The 24,274-nt window shown below is 40.1% G+C and overlaps 2 protein-coding genes across 3 annotated transcripts; one reads left to right on the top strand and one right to left on the bottom strand.

Moving 5' to 3' along the window:
• The first annotated feature begins 507 nt into the window (after positions 1-507).
• On the top strand, positions 508-7,510 carry LOC146968524 (calcium uniporter regulatory subunit MCUb, mitochondrial-like). The gene is made up of 9 exons (XM_085806336.1): positions 508-640; positions 1,778-1,835; positions 2,848-3,015; positions 3,315-3,419; positions 3,978-4,135; positions 4,825-4,931; positions 5,035-5,138; positions 6,264-6,385; positions 7,157-7,510. Exons 1-9 carry the CDS (start codon positions 569-571, stop codon positions 7,241-7,243), a joined length of 981 nt encoding a protein of 326 aa, XP_085662462.1. The 5' UTR covers positions 508-568; the 3' UTR covers positions 7,244-7,510.
• cfi (complement factor I) lies at positions 7,434-21,829 on the bottom strand. Of its 2 annotated transcripts, none has more exons than XM_085806333.1 (16): positions 21,620-21,829; positions 20,928-21,088; positions 19,643-19,799; positions 18,592-18,655; positions 18,330-18,492; positions 17,519-17,712; positions 15,895-16,008; positions 15,668-15,793; positions 15,418-15,453; positions 14,821-14,841; positions 13,814-13,956; positions 12,894-12,997; positions 11,608-11,712; positions 11,336-11,511; positions 9,526-9,776; positions 7,434-7,566 (listed from the first exon to the last, which is right to left on the bottom strand). In XM_085806333.1, the coding sequence occupies exons 1-16, from the start codon at positions 21,707-21,709 to the stop codon at positions 7,498-7,500; spliced, it is 1,974 nt and encodes a 657-aa protein (XP_085662459.1). In that variant the 5' UTR covers positions 21,710-21,829; the 3' UTR covers positions 7,434-7,497. The 2 variants fall into 2 exon arrangements, with proteins under 2 accessions (XP_085662459.1, XP_085662460.1); XM_085806334.1 differs by having other exon boundaries at positions 18,330-18,489.
• Positions 21,830-24,274: the final 2,445 nt, after the last annotated feature.

The following is a 24,274-nucleotide window of genomic DNA, read 5'->3' as shown; positions in this document are numbered from 1 at the left end:
AATGAATTGAATTGAATTAATAGTCTGATATGATGATATTCAGCCATTTCCTGTGTAAGAGTTACAACCATGATGATAAGTCAACAGCACCACCTGCTGCCCGGTTGAAGAAGTGAAGTGGGTCCTGATGGTCTTGGGGATGTTTGGGGAGTTTTCAATGGTTCAGTTGTTCTTGGTGTGAAAAGTTTAATCAACACAGATTTGTTTATAAACAGAAACAGTGAGAAAAAGCAGAAGAACAAATTCTTTTGCGCCGCAGGTCTTCAATATTTGCATTTTTCTTCTAAAATATTTATTGCTATTTCAAAGCAGGTTTTTTTTTTTTACTCAAATAAATACAAGAGTTTCCATGTGGTCAGTCTTCTCTATGACTTGTTTGTCTGTTGGGGTGTGTATCAAACAACTGACTCCAGCAGCAGGTAAAGGGTTAACCCTCCCAGCTCCTCAGCTTCCTGTGGCCCGGCCCGTCACCAGACCTGTTCCCACTCGCCCTGAGGGCGTTTTCAAACCTTCATGTCGGTCGGTATGTGGCACTGATAGTTTTCTTAGCTTCTTAGCTCAGTTGATCATGTTTGTCTCCAGACTGATCTGCAGGTTCAGCTCCTGCAGCTCTACACACACACCACTCAGAATCTACAAAGTGAGTTTAACGTGTTTTAAAAGTTTTTTTTTACTGAACCTAAAAACTTTATTTACTGTGTCGGACCGCTGCAGTCTGTAGGTTTAAACCTCTGAGATCCTCTGACTGTCACTTCTGCTAATGTGAAGCTGTGCACATCATTTCTACAGCTGTTTGGTGTATTTTAATAGTTTTAGCACTGAGGACGAATCACAACATTTTGAGACAAGACACAAGGTTTGTATTTGTGTCTTTGTGAGGACCGGTATCAGGTTTAAAACTGTCATTGTGAGGACATTGTGGATGCTCATCACTATTTCAAGCAGTTAAAGGTAAAACAAAGATGATTTCTGTTGATTTCTCCTTTAAGTTAAGGAGCAGAGGAATGTATGACAACATTGAGAACTCACATAGATAGAAATACAAAAGTGTGTGTGTGTGTGTGTGTGAGCTGTTATGACTTGCAGCTGTGAACCACATGCCATTCATCCTCCACACCCTTTTTTTCACTGATGTTCTCAGATCTAGTGTCTCTGTGGCCACACACACACACACAGGAACAGGAAGTGATGCAAATGTACGTTTCCTGACCTGTAGCGTCTGAAGTTTGGTGTGAAAATTAGTTTCACTACACACAAACAAACACACTAACAGAAAATATTTTCCTGAGGTGAAGAAAACTGCAAAAGTTGTCAGGAAACATGTCAGAGTCTGGTACGTATGGAGTAAATATAAATAAATGAATAATTATATAAAGAGAGAAAGAAACATTATTTAAGTAAATAATCAAATTCCTAAATAAATGCAAAATAAATTAATTTCAGTAACAAAAAATATGTATAGGGTATGGTAAGAAACGTAGAAATAAGTGCAAATATAAGTAGATTTTGGTCATTCTATTATTATCCCTTATTTATTTATTTATTTAAATTTGTTAGTTTCGATTGAAATATAGAAATACAGAAATAAAGACAGAAGTGTGGAAATTAATGAATACATGAATAAATAGCCAATATCAGAAATATCATTTTTAATGGCCAAAACTTTATAACTTTTAACATTTATTTAGGTATTTACTTCTTCATTTCTGTATTTGTACTGTAGTTTTTTGTCCTTCATAGATACGTATTCATGATAATTCCTTCCTCTCTCTCTCAGCCCAGTTCAGTCTGGTCGTGTGTGGTTTCCAGTTACAGCTCTGGACCTGCAGCCCGAGGTAAACGTCCTCCTGTCTCTTTGGTTTCTTTACAAAGTCTCTCAACAGTCGATCATAATGATTGGATAAAGACTTTAAAGCCCCAGTGTGTAACTTATTTGGCTTTTTATTAGAAAAATCTAATATTGCTTTATACGTATTTCACTAGTGGAATCACAGCTGCATCCAAATGAAAGCTTTCTGGTACCTTAGTATGAGTTGTTACAAGTCGTTACAAATACATAAGTGGGCGACGCACCGAACCGAGGCGGCCATGTTGCATCGTGACCGTAGGTAACCACAGAAAACTGAGCGGAGCTGTGGGCTCGACCTGTTAAAACTGTCACCACTGTGTAGTGTGAGGAAGGACGGAGGCACTGGATGTCATTTTTTTTACTCCACCAGAGAAAGACGGTAAAACAATACCACATCACCATGACAACACACTGTCACGCCTGTATTGTTTTGCCTGGTGCTGGCAGACCACTTGGTGCATTCTGCACAATAAGGACCACCCACTCTATGTTTTCTTCCATGAACTGAAGAGTTCTTTTAGCAACAGACTGGTGATTCCTCAGAAAGATTCAGGAGGTCTTTTGTACCTGGTGCAGTGAAGTTTTTTAATGAACGTTGTTGTTGATTATTGTTGTTTTCTGTTGTGTGCTATGTTAAGTAGTGATGCATTGCATTGCACTTATTGTACTGTCATGTTGTAGTATTGTGTGTTGGATGTTGTACGTACGATCAATTTCCCTTCAGAGGGATTAATAAAGTAAACCAACCAACCATAGAGGCTTGTTTATCCTGTTACATGCAGCGTCTGTTGTCTGTCTGACGTCTGCCCCATTTCAGGTGAATGCAACATCAAGAATACGTTCAGATATGCAACTGCACCGCTAGATGGGGGGAATTCCTACACATTATAGCTTTAAGGAAAGTCAGGACGTGTTAGTTGAAAACAACTTGGCATAAAGACAGAAACATCCTGACGCTCTGTAGCCTCCATTACTCCACATCTGTCTGTCTCTTCCAGATGTGTCGATCCGTTACAGTTTCGGTCGTCCGGTCCTCACCGTGCGCCTGCCAGCAGGGAAACAGTCTCGCTTCACTCTGACGCCCATGTTGACCACGGTGGGCGACCTGCTGCAGGACATCGCCGCCAAGGACCCCCAGGTCCAGACTGCCGCCCTGCTCAACGAAGGTAGCTACAACAACAACACCTGCTGTGGTCACCATGGTTACGTTACATACTGTCCACATGTCCTCACTCTTTAAAAGACACACAACTCAACTCAACACAACTTTACCTTTTACTTAACCCTGTCAAAGACAAATTTCTGCTGTCTGCTCCTTTGGGGCAGACAATAAATTCATCTATCTATCTATCTATCTATCTATCTATCTATCTATCTATCTATCTATCTATCTATCTATCTATCTATCTATCTATCTATCTATCTATCTATCTATCTATCTATCTATCTATCTACCTCCTTTCAGATGGACAGAGAATCTCCTCCTGCACTTTCATGGAAACTGTTCTGAATAAAGATTTCCAGCTCGTCATCAACGACGTCACGCACAATGTTCGCGCACTTGGAGAAGGTAAAAGATGTCACTCTCTCTCTTTCTCTTTCTCTGGGATTAAAGGACGACACATGTGATCTTTAAAGGGATAGTTCAACATTTTGGCAAATTGGCCCATTGCCATACTCCCTATAGTCACAGCAGTAGGTTCGTTACCTTTATTTGTCGGTGCAAGCTGTTTTTAGAACGGCGGAGCAGAGCCGTGAGCTGCTCAGAGCTACGCTACGGAGGCTCATTATGGGATTTCTTGGTTTCCCTCATCAAACTCATAGCGTGGTGAATGTGCAGCTCACAACTTGTCCACCAGAGCGTTGTGGAGTTGTTGGATTGTGTATTTGATGAGTTTGATGAGGGAAACCAAGAAATCCAATGAGCCTCCGTAGTGTAGCTCTGAGCAGCTCACGGCTCTGCTCCACCGTTCTAAAAAATAGCTTGCACCGACAATTAAAGGTAACGAACCTACTGCTATGACTGTTGGAAAGAGAAAATCAATTTTAAGGCGTTTTGGATTTCCAAAAATTAATGTTCATGTTATCCGACCGTTAGACATTAAAACTGAGTATTTTTCTCCGACAGGGTCGTCTCATGAACACATGCTGGATCTGGAGGACATGAAGTACATGGTTCACCTGCTCCACTCGGCTCTGAGTCTCCCTCAGCAGCAGCACACCCAACACTCGGAGCTGATGACCAAACAAGAGCAGCTCAGACTGCAGCTGTCGCCGCTGGAGACGGTAAAACCAAAGATATTCAATAAATGGAAAGATACTCCATGAGCGGCTGCTCCAATGATATGAAATGGTTACACTTCCTGTCTCTCTAAATGGGCGTGGCCAACCGTCACCACCTCGTCTGTGAACGTGTGTGTGGATTTATACAATTTATAGGAAGATGAAAGTGAGATATTTATATTTTCTTATGATAACATTAAATATTTACACTACTAACAGTCATATTTAGCATGACACAAATAATTTAAATCATTTTCACGGGAGTTTGCGGCCGTTTGTTTGACGTTGCCTAGGAGATCTGTGCCAAATCTGGCGAGAGTGTGTCGTAGAGACAGAGACAGGTCTTGAACAAAGTGGATTTTCTCCTGATGCGTCCGTCTGTAAATTGCCATTTTGGTGTCAAACTGTTCAGAAGAGATGTGGCTTGTGAAAATTGTCCCATTGGAGTCGATACACTCCAGGCTGCCTCTGGTCTCCCTAAAGGGGCGTGGCCGAGCAGAAGCCTAGTGACATCATACAGGAAGCTGACTCCTCATGGAAGGTCTTGGTTTATAAACCGTCTTTGGTAAAACCATCGGATACTGTGATAGAATAACAACACACAAGGCTCCGTGTGGGTCTGAAGTATACACAGTGCTCTAAAGTGATGGAAACATGTCTCTGTGTGTGTTTGTGTGTTTGTGTGTGTGTAGATGAGGATCCAGATTGCAAAGGAGGCGGATACTAAAGCGTCCATGTTGGGGTGGATGGGCGTGGCCTACCTGTCGCTGCAGGGCGGTTTCCTGGGATACCTCACCTGGTAAAGACGAGACGCATTCACACGCCTAGAGATTACAGTTAACTGCACTTTTAACGCAGAAACAACAACAACGTGTGTGTGTGTGTGTGCGTGTGTGTGTCAGGTATGTGTTTGCCTGGGACATCATGGAGCCAATCACCTACTTCCTCACCTACACAACCAGCATGATCTTCTTCGGCTACTACGTCCTCACCAAGGAGAGGCAAGGCCAGGCAAGGCAACTTTATTTGTATAGCCCGATTTTACAAACAGTTTGTCTCAAAGGGCTTCACATGGCATCAAAACAACATCCTATAGCAGGTAAAGATGAACCAAACTAAACCAAACCAAACCAGAACAAAACAAAGCAAAACAAAACAAAGAAATAACAAGTAATTACATCATAATGTCTAGAAATAGCCTAGAAATAAGGGTAGATTTCATAGTAATGTCATGTTTTTCATAAAGGCGAAAGATTACACATGCTTTTCATGCATTTCTCCACCAAGTCCTTGCAATTGACCCTTTATTTCTGGGCTATTTCTACGCAATCAATCGTTATTTCTATAGGCTATTTACATTATGACGCAATTACTTGATATTTCTTGGCTGTTTCTTGACATTATTACGTAATTAGCGGCCTTTAAGGGTTACTAAACAAAACAAAACAAAACTGTTGAGAACTGTTTGAGAGTTAAGACTTAATTTTAAGTAAGAGTAACACATATCGCTAACATTAGCATGAGCGCTAACTGTTTACTCACCAGTCTAGAAAAAAGTTCTGAGATCAACATCAAAAACGGTGGAAAATAAAATCATTTTTAACTCTTATATGGCCTCTATTCTTTTTAAATCAGTTTTTTTTTCTAATGAAGTTAGCATAACCAGCTAGCCCTTGGAAGATCCTCTTCCTGGTTCGTCAAATTTGGACGAACCAGGGTCTGTCCTCTTCCCAGTTCGTCCAAATTTCTCCGGGAAGAGGAGCTTCCGCTACAAAACAAGCTTGAAAAATAGACTTATTTAATTTTTTTCGGGACAATTTCGCATTTCGGGGCTTCAATACAAGACGGACATTACATACGAGCAGCATGGAGGTATTTGGATGTTTTTTGGTGTGTCTTTTTGTTACGAAGACAGTTGGTATCCATTTGCAACCGTTGTATGGACATGCACTGCTACGCCGAGACCCCCTGTAACTCAGAGAAGCCACGGAAATTTCAATTTTGGGTGAACTATCCCTTGAAGTGTGATTGGCTGTCACTGTGGAAGTGGAATCAACAGCAAAACTCTGTTACACGCGGATTGTAGCCTAACACATAACTGTAATTACACTGCTTTTTGTGTGTGTTTGAGTGCAGGAATCCATTGGCGCGGAGGTGAGGGACCGTGAGTTCCTTCAGTTCTTTCATAAGTCAGCAGCTCGACAGCAGTTCGACGTTCACAAGTACAACAAGCTCAGAGACGAACTGGCAAAGGTTAATGAACACACACACACACACACAGTTACAAATGCACCCGCGGCCGATATCAAGAATCTGACTTAAAGGGATAGTTCAACATTTTGGCAAACTGGCCCATTGCCATAATCCTTATAGTCATAGCAGTAGGTTCGTTACCTTTAATTATCGGTGCAAGCTGTTTTTAGAACGGCGGAGCAGAGCCGTGAGCTGCTCAGAGCTACGCTACGGAGGCTCATTATGGGATTTCTTGGTTTCCCTCATCAAACTCATCAAATACACAATCCAACAACTCCACAACGCTCTGGTGGACAAGTTGTGACCTGCACATTCACCACACTATGAGATAATAACACAACGTTACCACACAGAGTTGTTTTAGAGGGAAATTCATGCAAAACCGCTGATGATGCACGTTGCTGCATTTCCCTCTAAAACAACTCTGTCTGGTAACGTTGTGTTATTATCTCATAGCGTGGTGAATGTGCAGCTCACAACTTGTCCACCAGAGCGTTATTGTGGAGTTGTTGAAATCCCATGAGCCTCCGTAGCGTAGCTCTGAGCAGCTCGCCGCTCTGCTCCGCCGTTCTAAAAATAGCTTGCACCGACAATTAAAGGTAACGAACCTACTGCTATGACTATAGGGATTATGGCAATGGGCCAATATGCAAAAATGTTGAACTATCCCCTTAAAACTGAAGGAACAATTGAACTGAAGTGACAGTGTGTGTGTGTGTGTGTGTGTGTGTGTGTGTGTGTGTGTGTGTGTGTGTGTGTGTGTGTGTGCAGGTGGACGATGACCTGAAGAGGTTGAGAAAAGCGATTCGCCTGCAGCTGCCGGTGGATCACGTTCAAAGAGCCACAGAGGAGCTGTGATTTCATTCCTGTAGGTTTTTTTTGTAAGTTTCAAACATTTATTTTGCAGTTTTTGTTCATAAAAGACAAAAAGTCTCCATGTCTTTTTAAGACAAATGCCATTTTTTTATTATTATGAATTTCACATAAGAGAAACATGTGCCTGTTTTTGACAGAGCAGTAAAAATATTTTTCATTTTGACGGTTGCAATCGAGTTTATTCAGAGTTTATTCACAGTAAAACTAAAGTATCCTTCATCCTTAAAAAACACACTTCACATGTTAAACTTAGTGACTGCAGGCCAGCCGGTGTAGAGTCTGATCCAGTCAAAGTAATCAGCCACCTGTGGGACAGAGACATAACCATGATGTTTAGTTCAACTCCTCAATGAAATCTGTCAATACACTGGAAAAAAGTTGCTGTTTTTTATCTTTGAACTTTGGAAAGGGTTAGATAAATAAACTTCACTTCACAGATCATCAGTGTCTCAGTTTCTGTATTAGATTGAATCGATCAGATGATGTGTTGGTCATAATAACCGTCTTTATTTCCTTCCTTCTGTTGACAATTCCCACAAAAATGTGTGAAAATGTGTCTGTTTGTGTTTTTCAGCCGATTTATTTACAACCAAGTGCAGCTGAAATGAAAAATGACTTTTGAACCATTTCAGATCACAGCCCATACTGTGCTAAATATACAAAAGAACCTTGAACCCTGAACTCAAACTTTAACATCATTGTACATTGTTACTTATCAAAGTTTCATTATAAAAACAGAACAAAGAAAAAACTATTCTTAAAAGTTCTGGATTCATAAAGACATTCCTACATTGGACGATTGGTAGGTAATGAGAATAGTCTCTTATTAATTGACTTATAGCCTTCATGATGACATGGAGGGTTTTACAAGGGTCTGGCAACCAGTTTTAGATGCTGTGGATCTGGACTGAGCTTCAATATGCCTCACTAACCCTAACCCTTTTTATGTGTTTATGTATAGTATGTTTGTAAGTTGTGTTACTCGCTTTGTTATGTTTATGCATAATTGTTGAGTAGCTCATGATGCTACAGGAAAAATGCAAGGTTCTGTGGAAATTATATGCAAAGGATAATATGTGGTCTGCTTGAACCTTAATAAAAAAGAGAAAAAAAATAAAAAAATAAAAACAGAACAGTTTAGATTTTTTAGGGTTGAAAAAAAAACTGTTTTCACTAATGCCAAACACACAGAGCTTCTATACACACGTCTAAGTGTTATTTCCTTGTGTACAGATGCAGTGTTCTGCCCTACAAAGGCAAAGTGCAGTATCTGTAAAAATGCCAAACTGCGAAAAACAGCTTTTTGTGTTTTTCATTGTCAGGTTTAAGCATCAAATTATGAATAACTACCAAGTCTATAATTGATTTGATAAAAGTGGACTGAATTAAATGTATTTTGTAGTTTGTCTTTCTGACCAATTTAGACCGTTTTATGGCAGATACTGCACTTTGCCTTGGTTTTACTCCAATGGAAGTAGTAGTAATAAACCTTTATTTAACCAGGCAAGAATTGCTAAGAATACATTCTTATTAAGGCAATGGCCTGGTAGGAGGTGACATACCTTTATAGAGTAAATTATAGAATGAAGGGAGTACAGTTACTCTTTGCAGATACTGCACTTGACTTTGCCTTGGTTTCACAGTGCTTTTTTTGGATGGACAGCAAAATAAAAAGCCCAATAATTCTGGAAATTTTAGCAGTACCAATATCAAATTCTACCAGATTGAAGAGAATATGGCACACTTTTGATTGGTCAACAAATTATTATTTTTTAAATGCAGATACTGCACTTTGCCTTTGTGTTGTTGTTCACTGCAAAAACTCAAAATCTTTCCAAGAATATTTGTCTTATTTCTTGTCAAAATGTCTCATTTCTAGTCAAAACTAATCTCTTTCCACTTAAAATAAGACTCATCACCTAAAAATTAACTTGTTTTTAGATATTTTTCACTTGTTTCAAACTAATTTTCACTTGAAATAAGTAGAAAAATCTGCCATTGAAAGCAAGTTTTTTGTGCTTGTAATAAGAAAGAAAAACTTGATCCACTGTCAGATTTTTCTACTTATTTCAAGTGAAAATCAGCTTGAAAGAAGTAAAAAGTGTCTAAAAACAAGCTACTTTTTATGTATAACTATGTATGTATTTGTATAAATATACATATTTTAGGTATAATGAGATTTGTTTTGACTAGAAATAAGACAAATATTCTTGGTAAGATATGTAGTTTTTGCAGTGTTGTTGTTGTTGTTGTTGTTGAGTTACCTGTGTATAAACTCCAGGGAAATCTGGCGAACCACACTCGTTGCCCCAGCTGACGATGCCCCACAGGTAGGAGATCCCCATCTGGTCTTCACAGACCAGAGGACCGCCGCTGTCGCCCTGACACGAGTCCACGCGGCCGGTCGGGTCCCCTGCACACATCATGCCCGGTCTGAAGCGATCGCCGTAGAACTTCTCACACTGGGGGATGAGCGACACGTTGGCCCAGAGCAGCACCCGAGACGCCCGCCCGGCTGAAACACAACACAACACACAACCACACAGGTTTAACGTCAGACTAACAAGTAGGGGTGGGAGAAAAAAATTGATTCACAAAATTTAAAAATGCACATGTTTTACAAAATATCAACAAAACATGACAACTTCTGAACCGTTTATGATAGAGACGAGCTGTAAAAAGCATCTGAATTGTGAGATTCCCTGTTTTCCGAGGGTCATTGAATGGTGCATCTATGACAACAAGGGTGTGTGTAATCACGTGGTACAGGAACAGATGCCAGAGTCACTGGCAAAAACTTTAACTGCAATTTTCTCAGATTTTAGAACGGAATAAGAGAGTAGGAGATCGTAATTCAAATGGCCACATCTCGAAAACCATCAAATGTATGACTTTGACTAGGGTATCATTTTAAAGCTTATTTTCTAATCTTTCCATTGATACCAAAATCTCAACTTTGAAATTTGGGTCACTGTGACTCATTTTGATGGATCGGGTCACAAATATTGTGCAATGTGCATTTGTTCGCCTTTTTTACATACAGAGAGTCCAGGTTTTGAAAAGGGTTTAAGTTCACTTTATAATGGAGTATGTTAATTTATAGGCTCCTACAGTATTTGTGTGCAGATAAATGTTAAAAATGCTAAAACTAAAAATCATAGAGAGAATCGGCAATATCGTAGAATCGCAATTTAAATCAAATCGCCATCCAAAAAATCGTGTTAGAATCGAATCGGGAGAAAAGCATATTGTCCCTGCCCTACTAACAAGTCTCAATCTCATCTATGGATATTCTCATTCATCCAGGTCATCGTTCTTTTCTGGGCAAATTGAATCGTAGGCAACTGGACTTGTTGTATTTGTCTGGGAAGACGTTTCTCCTCTTATCCAAGGGGCTTCATCAGATCAGTTCGTACGCAACAAGTCTCACTAGTAGTCTGCACTAGTTGGACCAACTACACTGCAAAAACTCAAAATATTTGTCTTCTTTCTTGTCAAAATGTCTCATTTCTAGTCAAAACTAATCTCTTTCCACTTAAAATAAGACTCATCACCTAAAAATTAACTTGTTTTTAGATCATTTTCACTTGTTTCAAACAAATTTTCAATTGAAATAAGTAGAAAAATGTGCCAGTGAAAGCAAGTTTTTTTATGCTTGTAGCCTAACGAGAAAGAAAAACTTGCTCCACTGTCAAATTTTTCTAGTTAATTCAAGTGAAAATCTGCTTGAAAAAAGTAAAAAAGTGTCTAAAAACAAGCTACTTTTTGATGTGATGAGTCTTATTTTGAATATAATGAGATTAGTTTTGACTAGAAATTACATTCTAACTAGAAATAAGACAAATATTCTTGGTAAGATTTTGAGTTTTTGCAGTGTAGTGCGTACTAGTGAGACTTGTTGCGTACGAACTGATCTGATGAAGCCCCTTGGATAAGAAGCAAAACGTCTTCCCAGACAAATACAACAAGTCCAGTTGCCTACGATTCAATTTGCCCAGAAAAGAAGTCTCAATCTCCAGCTTCGTAGCCGTCGGTTTAGTATCGGACGGTGACAGAAATCAGAAATGTACGGACTTGCGGTTCGTCCCCATCCTGAGATGCTGCAGACGTGGTCGGGTCTGAACAGCTGATTGGTCCAGGGGACACACACCGCCCGGATGGCCGGGTTCTCGTCCAGACACTTGTCACTGAAGGGAAGCGCCTGCAGCTTCAGCAGAGCGATGTCGTTCTCATAGGTCCTGGCGTTGTACCTTACAGGAAGTAGAAACAACCACGTTGTTGTCCGTTCTGTAACATCACACTGAGCTGGATACGTTTATTTTTGTGTAAAGAAGACAGAGTCATACTGGGGGTGGATGTTCACTTCTTCAACACCAACGATGTCGGTGGTGTCCTGAGCTGAAGCCTTCCTCCACAGAGAAAACTTCACCTTGAAGGCATAGGGGTTGTTTCTATAGTAACAAGAGACAATTACATCTTCACAACATCGTATATCGTTTTAAATGGAGCGAGCACTGGTTTTAATACTAGCGTTGACAAAAAACACTGCATTATTATTAGTTGTCTGAAGGTCGACTTCCAATTCCCCAAAAACTGGGGAACCAATCACAAACGGGATGGGACTTTAAGGCAATGACGACAGAGAAGTGACGTCCAGCAGCTTTTGTTTACATGCAACATGAAGAGCAGCTATCGTTGGATTCGTCTGTCGCTTTGGGTTTGTAAGAAATTATAACATCGATTTTTCACCAAAAAGCAAACAAAAAATCGCAAAACAGAAGCCTTCGTTCTCAGGATTCGGTAAAAGTTAAATTTATCAGCTTCTGATTGGTTTGAGGCCGGTGTAGGTACCAAATGTGTCCGGGTTGCCAGATTTGTCCGGGGCCACGACTGGCGATGACGTGGCACATTGTGATTGGTCGTGAGGATTTATAAAAGTTGTAGGTAGACAAAAGTGAGCTATTTATATTTTCTAATCATAACATTAAACATTTACACAACTAACAGTGACGAAAATGATTAAAATACTGTAATTAGCGCGGGCGTTTACGAACGTTTGTTTGACGTTGCCTAGGAGATCTGTGCCAAATCTCGCGAGAGTGTGTTGTTGAGCCAGAGACAGGTCTGGAACAAAGTTAATTTTCTCCTGAATTCTCCGTCTGAAAATTGCCATTTTGGTGTCAAACTGTTCAGAAGAGATGTGGTCTGTAACAAATGAGTCCAATATTTACTATGGGGCGAAGTGACTAACTTCGCCAACATCTGCGGTAGCATCCAAGTAATTGCATTACGCCACCACGACCAATCACGATGTGCCACGTCATCGCCAGTCAAGGCCCCGGACAAATCTGGCAGCCCGGACACATTTGGTACCTACACCGGTCCAACTGTGTACATTGGTATTTTGATCTACGTCCACTGGTCATGCGTCTTGGAAGTCGGAGGCAAATACACCTTCACCAGACCCTGGTGTTGGCCAAGCTATGTCTGACTTTCTGGCAAGTTTAGGCAACAGGATGACACTAGAAATAAACTTTCCCTAAAGGGAAGAAAAGCTTTGGATGCACCAATGTTTCCTACTCATACTCCTGCATCATCAGTCACCAGTCTGCTCTCCCAGCCATCGTCCTACCTGACACAGTGAGCAGCGGTGAGGACCCAGCAGCCTCCGATGTACGCTCCTCCACAGTCGATCTTGTCGTAGTCCACCAGGGCAACCTGCCACTGGATCTGAGTCTGCAGAAAAAACAGGAAGAAGTAAAAACTCAGTCTCATTTGCATTCAAGTAAAATGCTATTTCATTCAAGCTTTTGTACAGAACATCACTGGTTTGACAAGAATATAATAATAATCCAGTCTCTGATGGAATGTAGATAGGTGTGCAAAGGGTTTCCAGTAAATTTTGATTGTGAATTTTGAACCTTTTCAGGAGGCAATAAAATAAAAATGTTGTAGAAAACATGTGACAGTGTTGTTGGTCATTAGGAAATCAAAAGAACTTGATGTATTCTAGTAGCCTAGAAATCTAGCTGCACCCTAGCGGCAGCAAATCTATTTGCTCCGTAGGTGGGTGTAGAAACGAGCCATAGGAACTTTTTGAGTCTCGAACACCGTTTGTGTTCACCAATCAGAGCGCTCTAGAGAGTCGTTGGGCGGCTTAACGCCATGACGATGAAAAACATGACAAGATGGCTTTGGCAAAGGAGTCGTTTGAATCGGCATTGGCATCAACTTTTAAAGAATTAAACTTGTCATTTTCTTTAAAAGTTGAGCAAGAAGAAGGATGTATTTGGTGTTTTGCCGACGGGAGATGGGAAAAGTTTAATCTACGTCATCCTGCTCTTTGTTCTGATTGGTCGTAGCGCTACCCTATTGGTGCATGATATAGTCTGGCTTATCAGGCTAGTATTCCAGTGATTCTCAACCTTTTTCTGTTTAAACTGAATTAACTGGGACGTTACAAAACTGAGGAACTGATGAAATCGGTTTAGAAGCCACTGAGATGAATGAACAGAGACTGAGAACAGAGCAGCAGGTGTGTTTCTAACTCACCGGTTTGGCTGGGACTCCTCCCACTACTCTCTTGACTCGGCTGGTCCTTCCTCGCTCCGACTCCGCCTCACTGTCCACAATGTCCATGTTGGCTTTCCCACAGGATATCTGGTCCTCCAGATGTTTTCTAGCCTTCCTCGTTTCTAGACACACGTGCACACAGTTGTTAAAATCTAAAGATTTGGTCTGAGCAATTTAAAAAAAATGATCTAGTGTCTTTGGTTTGATTTGGACTTGACCAGACTGCAACACTGCACAAACAGGTACCACAACTTCTATTCTTCTTATTCTGTCATGTATTTTCCTATATGGAGTACAGGCATTGAGTATTCTGTCATGTATCTTCCTATATGTAGTAACCAGATAGTTATAGTGATTTGTTTAATGAATCCTGTCCCTTAATACTATGTATTGCTGATGCCCTATGGCAGCACTAAGAACTGATTATATTATGAGCACTAACTACCGTGCCACCGCAAACGTGTGTTATGGCCTTACAAATGTATATTTATTCATGTGAATTGAATGTGTATTCGGTATTTTGGTGCTATCTCAAATGTGTGTATTGTCTTACAAATGTATATTTATTAATATGTCTTTGGTATTTTACCTCATTGTTGCTTTTTTTTTAAGGTTGCCTTTTATCATCAGGCAGAGGGACTGGCGATGAAAACTAGCTTTTTTAGCTAACTCGGGTGCATTTACATTTGTTTTTTACAATGTTTTATTAATGTACATTGTCCCTTGTCAAATAAATTAAACTGAACTGAAACTGTGTGGACATCCATTGATAGGGTTGATGAGGTCTGGATCACAGTCGGTGTTCCAGTACATTTCAAAGGTTTTATACTGGTTGAAACAGGAACTATCACCACACAACACTGTAGGAAAGCCAACTCCTCCCATCCATCGCAAGAGAAGTGATATTGGTACAACGACATCCACACAACTTTGGACAGGAAGTGTGAAACCACTTGTTCTGATGTGTGTCTGTGAAGGCTACGTACCGTCTTTGGGAGAGGTGTGTTCTGCAATCAAGAAAAAAACAAAATACAAAGATCAAATCATAGTCATCATCGCCATGGACAACAACAGTTTGATCAATTGAATCCTGTCGTCCTTCTGGGTCAAATTGACCCAATCTGTTCCCTTCCTCCATCCTTCCTTCTTTCCTTCCTTTCTCCCTTCCTTCTTTCCACAATCCTTTTTCCCTTCCTTCCTATCTTCCCTTCGTCCTTACTTCTTCTTCCTTCCTCTTTTGATCCAATTCACCTGGTCTGTTCCCTCCCTCCATCTTTCTTTCCTCCCTTTTCCCTTCCTTCTTTCCACAGTCCTTTTTGCCTTCCTTTCTTCCTTCCTTCCTTCCTTCTTCCTTCTTTTTTGACCCAATTGACCCAATCTGTTTCCTCCCTCCATCTATCTTTCCTTCCTTTTCCCTTCCTTCTTTCCTCCCATCTTTCCCTCTGTCCTTCCTTCATTCTCTTGGTCCTTCCTGCATTCCTTCCAGTTCCTTCCTTCTATCCCTTCATCCTTCCTGCCTTCCTTCCTTCCTTTTGTCCTTCCTTCCTTGACCCAGGAGAACAACAGGAGGGTTAAAGCCTCACCTAAGCTTCGGTGTGCATTCATCTCCACCTCTTGTTCTGTGACAAATTAGAAATATACATTGAATATATCATGAATACAAGTCGTCGTAGTAAAGTGTCAAGTCGGCCAATGACACCGGTGTTTACATTTTGGCATTACCACAGTTCTACTGTAGATACGACTGTTCTTACTGGACGGTACAAACTAATAACGTTGCTTTGCTCGTTTTGTCTTGTTAGAGAAACCAAAACTGATCCAAAAATATCTCACTTTGGGCGGTAGACGGATCGCTGACTGCTTCGTCCTCTCCATCCAGACAGTCCCTTTGTCCGTCACCGACCGATTCTTTATGTAAACACACGCCCGTCTTACAGAGGAAAGCCTCGTTCCTGCACTCTGACAAACAAAAGAAAACCACATAATGGCACATGGGACTCACAGTTGTTGAGTGTATTTATGTCTGTCTGTCTGTCTGTGCATGAGTGAGTGTGGTTTACTTCTGCAGCACATTTCATCACTGCGGTCGCCACAGTCATCGACTCCGTCACATGTGCGGTTCAGAGGTACACACTTGGTGTTGACACATGTGAAGTCGGGCTCACAGGTTTGCTCTGAAACACACGGATGCAACTCAAAACACAGAACAAGTATAACAAAGTACAAGAGATGAACTAACCCTAACCCAAACTGATCACAGTGGATGAGTTCAAGTGGCACATTGACCCTAAACGGTCATCAAGGAAACAGTTTTGACGAAATCTTTGGAGAGTGGACCAGTGTGGGTCATTGTCAGCCAAATTTTGTCTTGGGTGGTTTGTTTTTTTAATTTTTGAAAATACCAAACTGAAATTTTGTTGTAGATATGCAATGACAATAAACTTTCTTATGTCTTGATTTGGATACCCAGAGTGCTTCTGGCATCTTGGACCTAACTATGGCAACTAGAAGGCATCTGTTGGGGGCAAAGCATTTTAACTACCCATGATATCACTGCACATTCAGGCATCATGATGGATTAGTGACTGAGTGATCACTACAAAGTCAACTCACCAAATCTTAGGCAGAGGATTAGTTTCAGTCTTATACACTGAGAGGTTTCTGGGAACGTAGAGGGTTGAGGACTTTGACAGCGAAGGTTGAGGACATGAAGGCAGATATTATCGGTAACCTTTAGTGTGATATCCAGTCTGATGAACATGAACACCAACAGGCCAAATGGGGCTTTCGCCAGTGTGGTTACAGAATCAACAGACCGGTTTAGAGAAGGTGGATTACCAGGCAGACCTGAAGGAATCCTGCACTAGCAACGCAGTCCTAAGTCCTTCAGAGAGAGAGGACTTAGGATACTGTAGTGTATTATACACCTTAACTTCCTTGCTTTAATATCTTGTTATCATCATCATGTATTCTTCTTTGTATGTATGTGTGCCTTGTTTGGAACTGAAGGAGTTTCTGGACAGATGCTCTACTTCATGGGTTCCATAATTTGCTTAGAAGTCATCTGACCTAAGGGGATATGCATGGTTCAATATGACTGAATGATCCTGTTGTCTTCTCTAATGGGTAAGAGATATGAGAAATAGGGCATTGGGTTCGTTCATTGGCCATCTGGACGGGAGGTGCCTCTCTGTCTGGAGAAGGTGGAGTGTTGGAGATAAGCCAACATATAAAAAGGAAGGTTTTTGAGTTGAGAGAGAGAGATCTCATATTGGCACCAGAGATGCTCGGGAAGATCTCATATTGGCACCAGAGATGTTCCAGGATTCAACATTTTTTGTACACTGTTCTTCTACTTGTTAATAAACTTGTTTTTTGAATACAAGCAAAGACGTGTCGGTGATCCCTTCTTTTCTTCAACACATCAATATACCACAATAGCCTAAGTGCTTCTTTCTGAAGGAAAGGAGTCAGGGCTGGATGACAGTCCCGGCTCATTGTGATGAGTCTGTGTGAAGAGAAACACCTACAGGTCTCAGACCATGTGTGTTCCTGGATAGAAGGAGAGATTATCTGACCCAATGGAGCCTGGGTTTTTATCAAAAAATGTTCAAGCGACAAATATCCCACACGCAAAAAACATGCACAAAGTAAATGAATAGAGTAGAATGGGTATGCTCTCACTTTCTAATTCATTGTAACAGGTTGCTGTGGCGACCTTCCCGTTGCCAATCGCCTCCCTGTTGTAGATGACACATTCGGACAGGGAATTCTCGAAACCCTGGCAACGGATGCTGACGCATTGGTTCGGAAACTGCTTTGTGGGATGGGCGGCTCTCAGGGACGAGTACGAAACGGAGTCAGCGATCGACGCCCCGCTGTAAATAAGACACATCGTTAGTGTAGCGTTAACCAAATTCAGTTCAGTTGTTCCATTTCTATCTATGTTTCTCATTTTCTGACAAAAGCCAGGACAGATGACGGACATCCAACAATCTGCTTTTCCAGTGAAGGTTTGAATTGCAGCAGCCTCAATGTGCATAGTGTACATGCACTGCAAAATCTTTCCAAGAATATTTGTCTTATTTCTTGTCAAAATGTCTCATTTCTTGTCAAAACTAATCTCTTTCCACATAAGACTCATCACCTAAAAATGATCTTGTTTTTAGATCATTTTCACTTGTTTCAAACTAATTTTCAATTGAAATAAGTAGAAAAATCTGCCAGTCAAAGCAAGTTTTTTGTGCTTGTAATAAGAAAGGAAAACTTGATCCACTGTCAGATTTTTCTACTTATTTTAAGTGGAAAATTTGCTTGAAAAAAGTAAAAAGTGTCTAAAAACAAGCTACTTTTTAAATGTGATGAGTCTTATTTGAAGTATAATTAGATTTATTTTGACTAGAAATGACATTTTGACTAGAAATAAGACAAATATTCTTGGTAAGATTTTGAACTTTTGCAGTGTGTGCAGCATTTTTAGTGCATCTCCTCTCACAGTGGTTTCAGTGGTTTCCTGCAGGCCACGTTGGCAGCAGCCATGTCCCACCGCTCCTCACAAACCAGCAGCTCTTCTCCTGCGTTGCGTTTGCCGTTGGGAGCGATGACCTTGACCACTCCCGTGTCTCTGTCTATCCAACTCTTGAACTTCTCTACTTCTTCTGTTGAGTGGAGACAAAGATAATATCAACTAACTAGAAGAGAAGGACTATGAAGCGATTAAATGTCACCAAATGCTGAATGTTTCTGTGAGAACGAACCCTCGCAGTTTTCACTAAAGTGGGACATGGAGGATTCCCTGTTCCGACATCCCATGGCCATTGCCTGGAAAACAATTGATCGTTATGTGAAAAAAAAAATGTTTATGTCCATAACTAATTACATTTACTGAAGATCTTAAAAGACTCTCAACCCCTAGATGTCCTGTTGAAATCAGCCAGATACTGAGAGCTGGAAAATAACTATCATGGAGATTTTGCTGATTCTACATGAATCCAGGTTTGGATGTTTGATAAAAGGTTGAAATTCAGTTCGTCCAAAACATCCTATTTCCTATTTGGGATAGTTCACCCAAAATTGAAATTTCCCTCATTATATCTCCTCCCCCTCATGTGGACTAAGGGCTGGGAGAAGTTTCAGAGTCCTCCGTGGCTTCTCTGAGTTACAGGGGGTCTCGGCGTAGCAGTGCATGTCCATATAACGGTTGCAAATGGATACCAACTGTCTTCGTAACAAAAAGACACACCAAAAAACATCCAAATACCTCCATAGTGCTGGTATGTAATGTCCGTCTTGTATTGAAGCCCAGAAATGCGAAATTGTCCCGAAAAAAATTAAATAAGTCTATATTTCAAGCTTGTTTTGTAGCGGAAGCTTCTCAAAGCTCAAATTTGGACTAACTGGGAAGAGGAGCTTCTGCTACAAAACAAGCTTGAAATAGAGACTTATTTAATTTTTTTCGGGACGATTTTGCATTTCGGGGCTTCAATACAAGACGGACATTACATACCAGCAGCATGGAGGTATTTGGATGTTTTTTGGTGTGTCTTTTTGTTACGAAGACAGTTGGTATCCATTTGCAACCGTCATATGGACATGCACTGCTACGCCGAGACCCCTTGTAACTCAGAGAAGCCACGGAGGACTCTGAAACTTCTCCCAGCCCTTAGTCCACATGAGGGGGAGGAGATAATGAGTGAAATTTCAATCAATTTTGGGTGAACTATCCTTTTAAAACCCGATATATCTGTGACAAATTCCCTTCCACAATTGTCTCACCAGTAAATATCCAACACTGTGACTCATGTGTACCTGGCAGTAGGAACGGAAGCTCATCTCGGAGGCGAGCCGACAGACTTGCTTGGCGTCTTCAAAGGGACAGAGGTACGGCGGTTTACAGGTGCACTCTCCTTCAACACAACGCTCCCACGGAGAACAAAACACCCGGCTGCATGATGCACGTGTCAATCTGGTGAACGTACACAGTAGAGCATGAGGTGTGAGGTGTGTTTCCATCCAGCCGACCCATCACGTTCATCGATTGGTCCAAGTGGACGTTGGTACCATGTTTGAAGATGTTCCCCTTAAGTTCTTATTGAGGTATACAGTAAGTGTAAGGGGGTCATTCCGCCCGTGAGGGAGTCATTCCTATGTTCCCACAGCCTTATGTTCCCACATTTCTAACTTTTGTTGTCACTGAAAATTAGGCCCTATGTTCCCACAACCCTTTGGTCCCACCATTGGTTGGGTTTAGGCAATGAAGAAAAGAGTTGGTTAAGTTTAGTAAAAAGACCAGGTAGAGGCTAGACAGGCCAGATAGAGAGAGAGAGTCCAGTGGGCAGGGCCGTTGCTAGGAATTCTGGGCCCCCTTAAAGAATACTAAAGTGGGCCCCTCCCCCTAACTTTTCCTTTTTTTTTCTTAGACTACGTATGTATTAATGTTTTTTATTTAGCCTTCTTTGTTTTGATGCTAATGCAGCATTACACTGCAAAAACTCAAGTATCTTACCAAGAATATTTGTCTTATTTCTAGTCAAAATGTCATTTCTAGTCAAAACAAATCTCATTATACTTAAAATAAGACACATCATATTAAAAGTAGCTTGTTTTTAGACACTTTTTACTTCTTTCAAGCAGATTTTCACTTGGAATAAGTAGAAAAAATCTGATAGTGGAGCAAGTTTTTCTTCCTTATTACAAGCACAAAAAACTTGCTTTCACTGGCAGATTTTTCTATTTATTGTGAATTTAAGTGAAAATTATCTAAAATCAAGTTAATTTTTAGGTGATGAGTCTTATTTTAAGTGGAAAGAGATTAGTTTTGACTAGAAATGAGACATTTGGACAAGAAATAAGACAAATATTCTTGGAAAGATGTTGAGTTTTTACAGTGTACTATGAGTATTAGTCAGGGTCTTACGCAGAATAAATCAGTCATACAAAGATTAGACTGCTGGGGTTTTTTATGGGCCCCACTGGGCGCTGGGCCCCTAGAGTTATCATCACCTTTCTCCCCTATACAACGGCCCTGACAGTGGGAACATAGGGCTGTGGGAACATACAAACAAGGATCAGACATTTCAGAAAGAAAACCTACTTCTTTCCTTTGCAGTTGGCTAAATCCAAGAAGTCCTCTGTCTCAGTGCTGGTGGGCTCTGTGGGGAGAACAGTGGGCTTTTGGGGGAGGGGGAACGGCAGCTTCACTGGTTGCTGGACCTGGTCAATGCCTGATGGGACCTCCTCTTCTGGCGGACTCGACTGGAGGAGCATTCAAAACACAGAATATGGTGACGCCCTTCAAGTTGTACAGTGTATCGGACGATTCACAACTTTGGATTTTGTCTTTATATCTGAAAGTCACTTCACATGTCATTTTCAACCTTTGTTTGAGGGAATAGTTACTAATGTTGACTTAACACATTTACCAATTTTATTGGCAGCATTGTGCTTGAGCAAGGTAGACTCCAGAAAACTAAAACCATGCAAGTAAAGGGTGTGAACTTCAGAACGATCTTTGATATTAATCATCAATTTGTCTTTAAGTGACTCCACTGACTTAAAATCCTCATCAGTGATTCTACCCCATCTTTGAAAAGTCAAATCAAGTCATTGGTTGGATTAATTTATGAGCAGTTCTGCAGTAAACCATATAAAACAAACAGCAGAGATTTGCACAAATCCTTACACTAAGCATTAAGCAACAAACGAAAACCCAACTGGACACAAGTGACAAAAACAAAAGTAGAAGAATATTCAGAGGAAGACAATCACAGGAGCTGTTTTACTCACCGTTTTGGAATAAATCACAAATAAAAACAGCAAGAGAAGAGAAACTCGGATCGATCTCATCTTGATGAACACGAGTACCTCCCTGCTCATAAATAAAATTATGGACAACAAGAAAAAAGTGAAATATCTTATAATGTAGAGACGGCTACAGATACAGACAGACACCTCGGCTCCTCAGCTGACAGTTTGTTGTCTCCTCTGTCCACCGATGTCAATATCAATCAATCATTAGGACGAGTCAGAAAACACAGATTCCAGTAACTGGACAAAAGCAAATAAAGAGTCGGTGCTGAAGGTCGCGGTCTGAACCGGAAACTGGAGGTCAGCTGATGCAGAGTGGGAACAGAAGAACCCAACAGAGCTTCCACTGGTTGGTAATACTGGACAGTGGTTGTCATGGTTTCGATGGTAAACAGGCGGACTGTGTGGTTTGGTGAAAAGATGGTGAATTGGTGGTGGAAATATGGTGGTTGATATTGTATTAATAGTAGCTACACACACTGCAAAAACTCAAAATCTTTCCAAGAATATTTGTCTTATCTCTTGTCAAAATGTCTCATTTCTAGTTAAAACTAATCTCTTTTCACTTAAAATAAGACTCATCACCTAAAAATGAACTTGTTTTTAGATAATTTTCATTTGTTTCAAACTAATTTTCACTTGAAATAAGTAGAAAAATCTGCCAGTGAAAGAAAGTTTTTTGTGCTTGTAATAAGAAAGAAAAACTCCACTATCAGATTATTTCAAGTGAAAATCTGCTTGAAAGAAGTAAAAAGTGTCTAAAAACAAGCTGCATTTTAATGTGATGAGTCTTATTTGAAGTATAATGAGATTTGGTTTGCATAGAAATGACATTCTGACTAGAAATAAGACAAATATTCTTGGTAAGGTTTTGAGTTTTTGCAGTGCACTATAAGATAATATCATGATGCAAGATGTTAGGCCTTGTTTATCTTATCATTAAGTTAAAGATGAATTTGAGCTAGTGATAGTATTTGTTGTACGTTGTTTTCAAACTTCAAATATCACTGTCATATTATCATTGTGAATTCTTGTATCCCTTTAATGTGTAGTTAGGAGCTGATATTACAACAGATTCTTTGTTTCTTCAGATTTTTCAGAAGCTTCCTTGTAAATCATGGTTTATGAGGACACCGGTGTTGTACAATGACAAGATGTCTTAAGGGGGAAAAAAACAGTGTGCATGCTGGGAAATGTTCATGAGAAAGAATAAATAGATGGACTTAAGTCCCAAAAAAGTTAATGTTCAACGTTGTATCAATAGAAAAGCATTTCAAAATACCTGTGTGCTTAACATGAGAGACTGAGGGAGAGGGCGCTGGTTGTGGATTCATGATCCACTGAAAATAGTCCTCAACAAACGCATCATCTCTTCCTGTGTTGATACACTGCAAAAACTCAAAATCTTTCCAAGAATATTTGTCTTATTTCTTGTCAAAATGTCTCATTTCTAGTCAAAACTAATCTATTTCCACTTAAAATAAGACTCATCACCTTAAAGTTAACTTGTTTTTAGATAATTTTCACTTGTTCCAAACAAATTTTCATTTGAAATAAGTAGAAAAATCTGCCAGTGAAAGCAGGTTTTTGTGCTTCTTGTTAAAAGGAAGAAAAACTTGTTCCACTATCAGATTTTTCTACTTATTTCAAGTGAAAATATGCTTGAAAGGAGTAAAAAGTGTCTAAAAACAAGAGACTTTTAATGTGATTAGTCTTATTTTAAGTAGAATGAGATTAGTTTTGACTAGAAATAACATTTTGACTAGAAATAAGACAAATATTCTTGGTAAGATATTTGAGTTTTTGCAGTGTATAAAACTATAGTGTTATAGGACATTTTTGACAACAATAATACATTGGTGAGATGTTCAAACCCACAACCTCCGAACTGTGAAGCGACAATTCCTGTTCCTGTCCTGAAAATGCGCACAACACAACCACAAACCACTGACTCACACTGAGTGAACACACCCACAGGATCAACAGAATGAATCAATGCAGGGTGCAGACTGTGTTTACGCGTGTTTGTCTGTCCACAACGACACGATAAGGTGGTGAATGACAACACACATTAGTCAGCATGAATAATGGTGACAGACGGTGGCAGTAATGCAAAACCAACTGGACTACCATGTGTCAATGTTTGATTTACTGTGCACCTTTTGTAATTAAATGTCTTTTTAACAAGGCGTTGGGAAAGCAAACATATGTGGTATTAGCCTATGTCTTTTAGGATGAAGACAAAATAAATGATTGAATTGTAAAAACACTTGAGGCTGTGGTTTTGCTTTGCTGTGATCAATGGCTCCACCAATTTTTGTCCATTTTTGTTGATAATCAGGTTTTTTTAAGGGATAGTTCACCCAAAATTGAAATTTCACTCATTATCTATATAACAGTTGCAAATGGATACCAACTGTCTTCGTAACAAAAAGACACACCAAAAAACATCCAAATACCTCCATGCTGCTCGTATGTAATGTCTGTCTTGTATTGAAGCCCTGAAATGCGAAATTGTCCCGAAAAAAATTAAATAGGCTAAGTCTAAAGAACAATCTGGATAACAGTTGTAACTTATGTTTGGCAAAAAAAAAGAGAAAAATGTGAAGTATCATCTTTTTTTTTTAAAGAATA

Source organism: Trachurus japonicus, chromosome 18 (assembly GCF_045865225.1).
Source record: "Trachurus japonicus isolate A0001 chromosome 18, Traja_1.0".
NCBI classification, from domain to species: Eukaryota; Metazoa; Chordata; class Actinopteri; order Carangiformes; family Carangidae; genus Trachurus; species Trachurus japonicus.
This window is presented reverse-complemented; position numbering and strand designations above follow the sequence as displayed.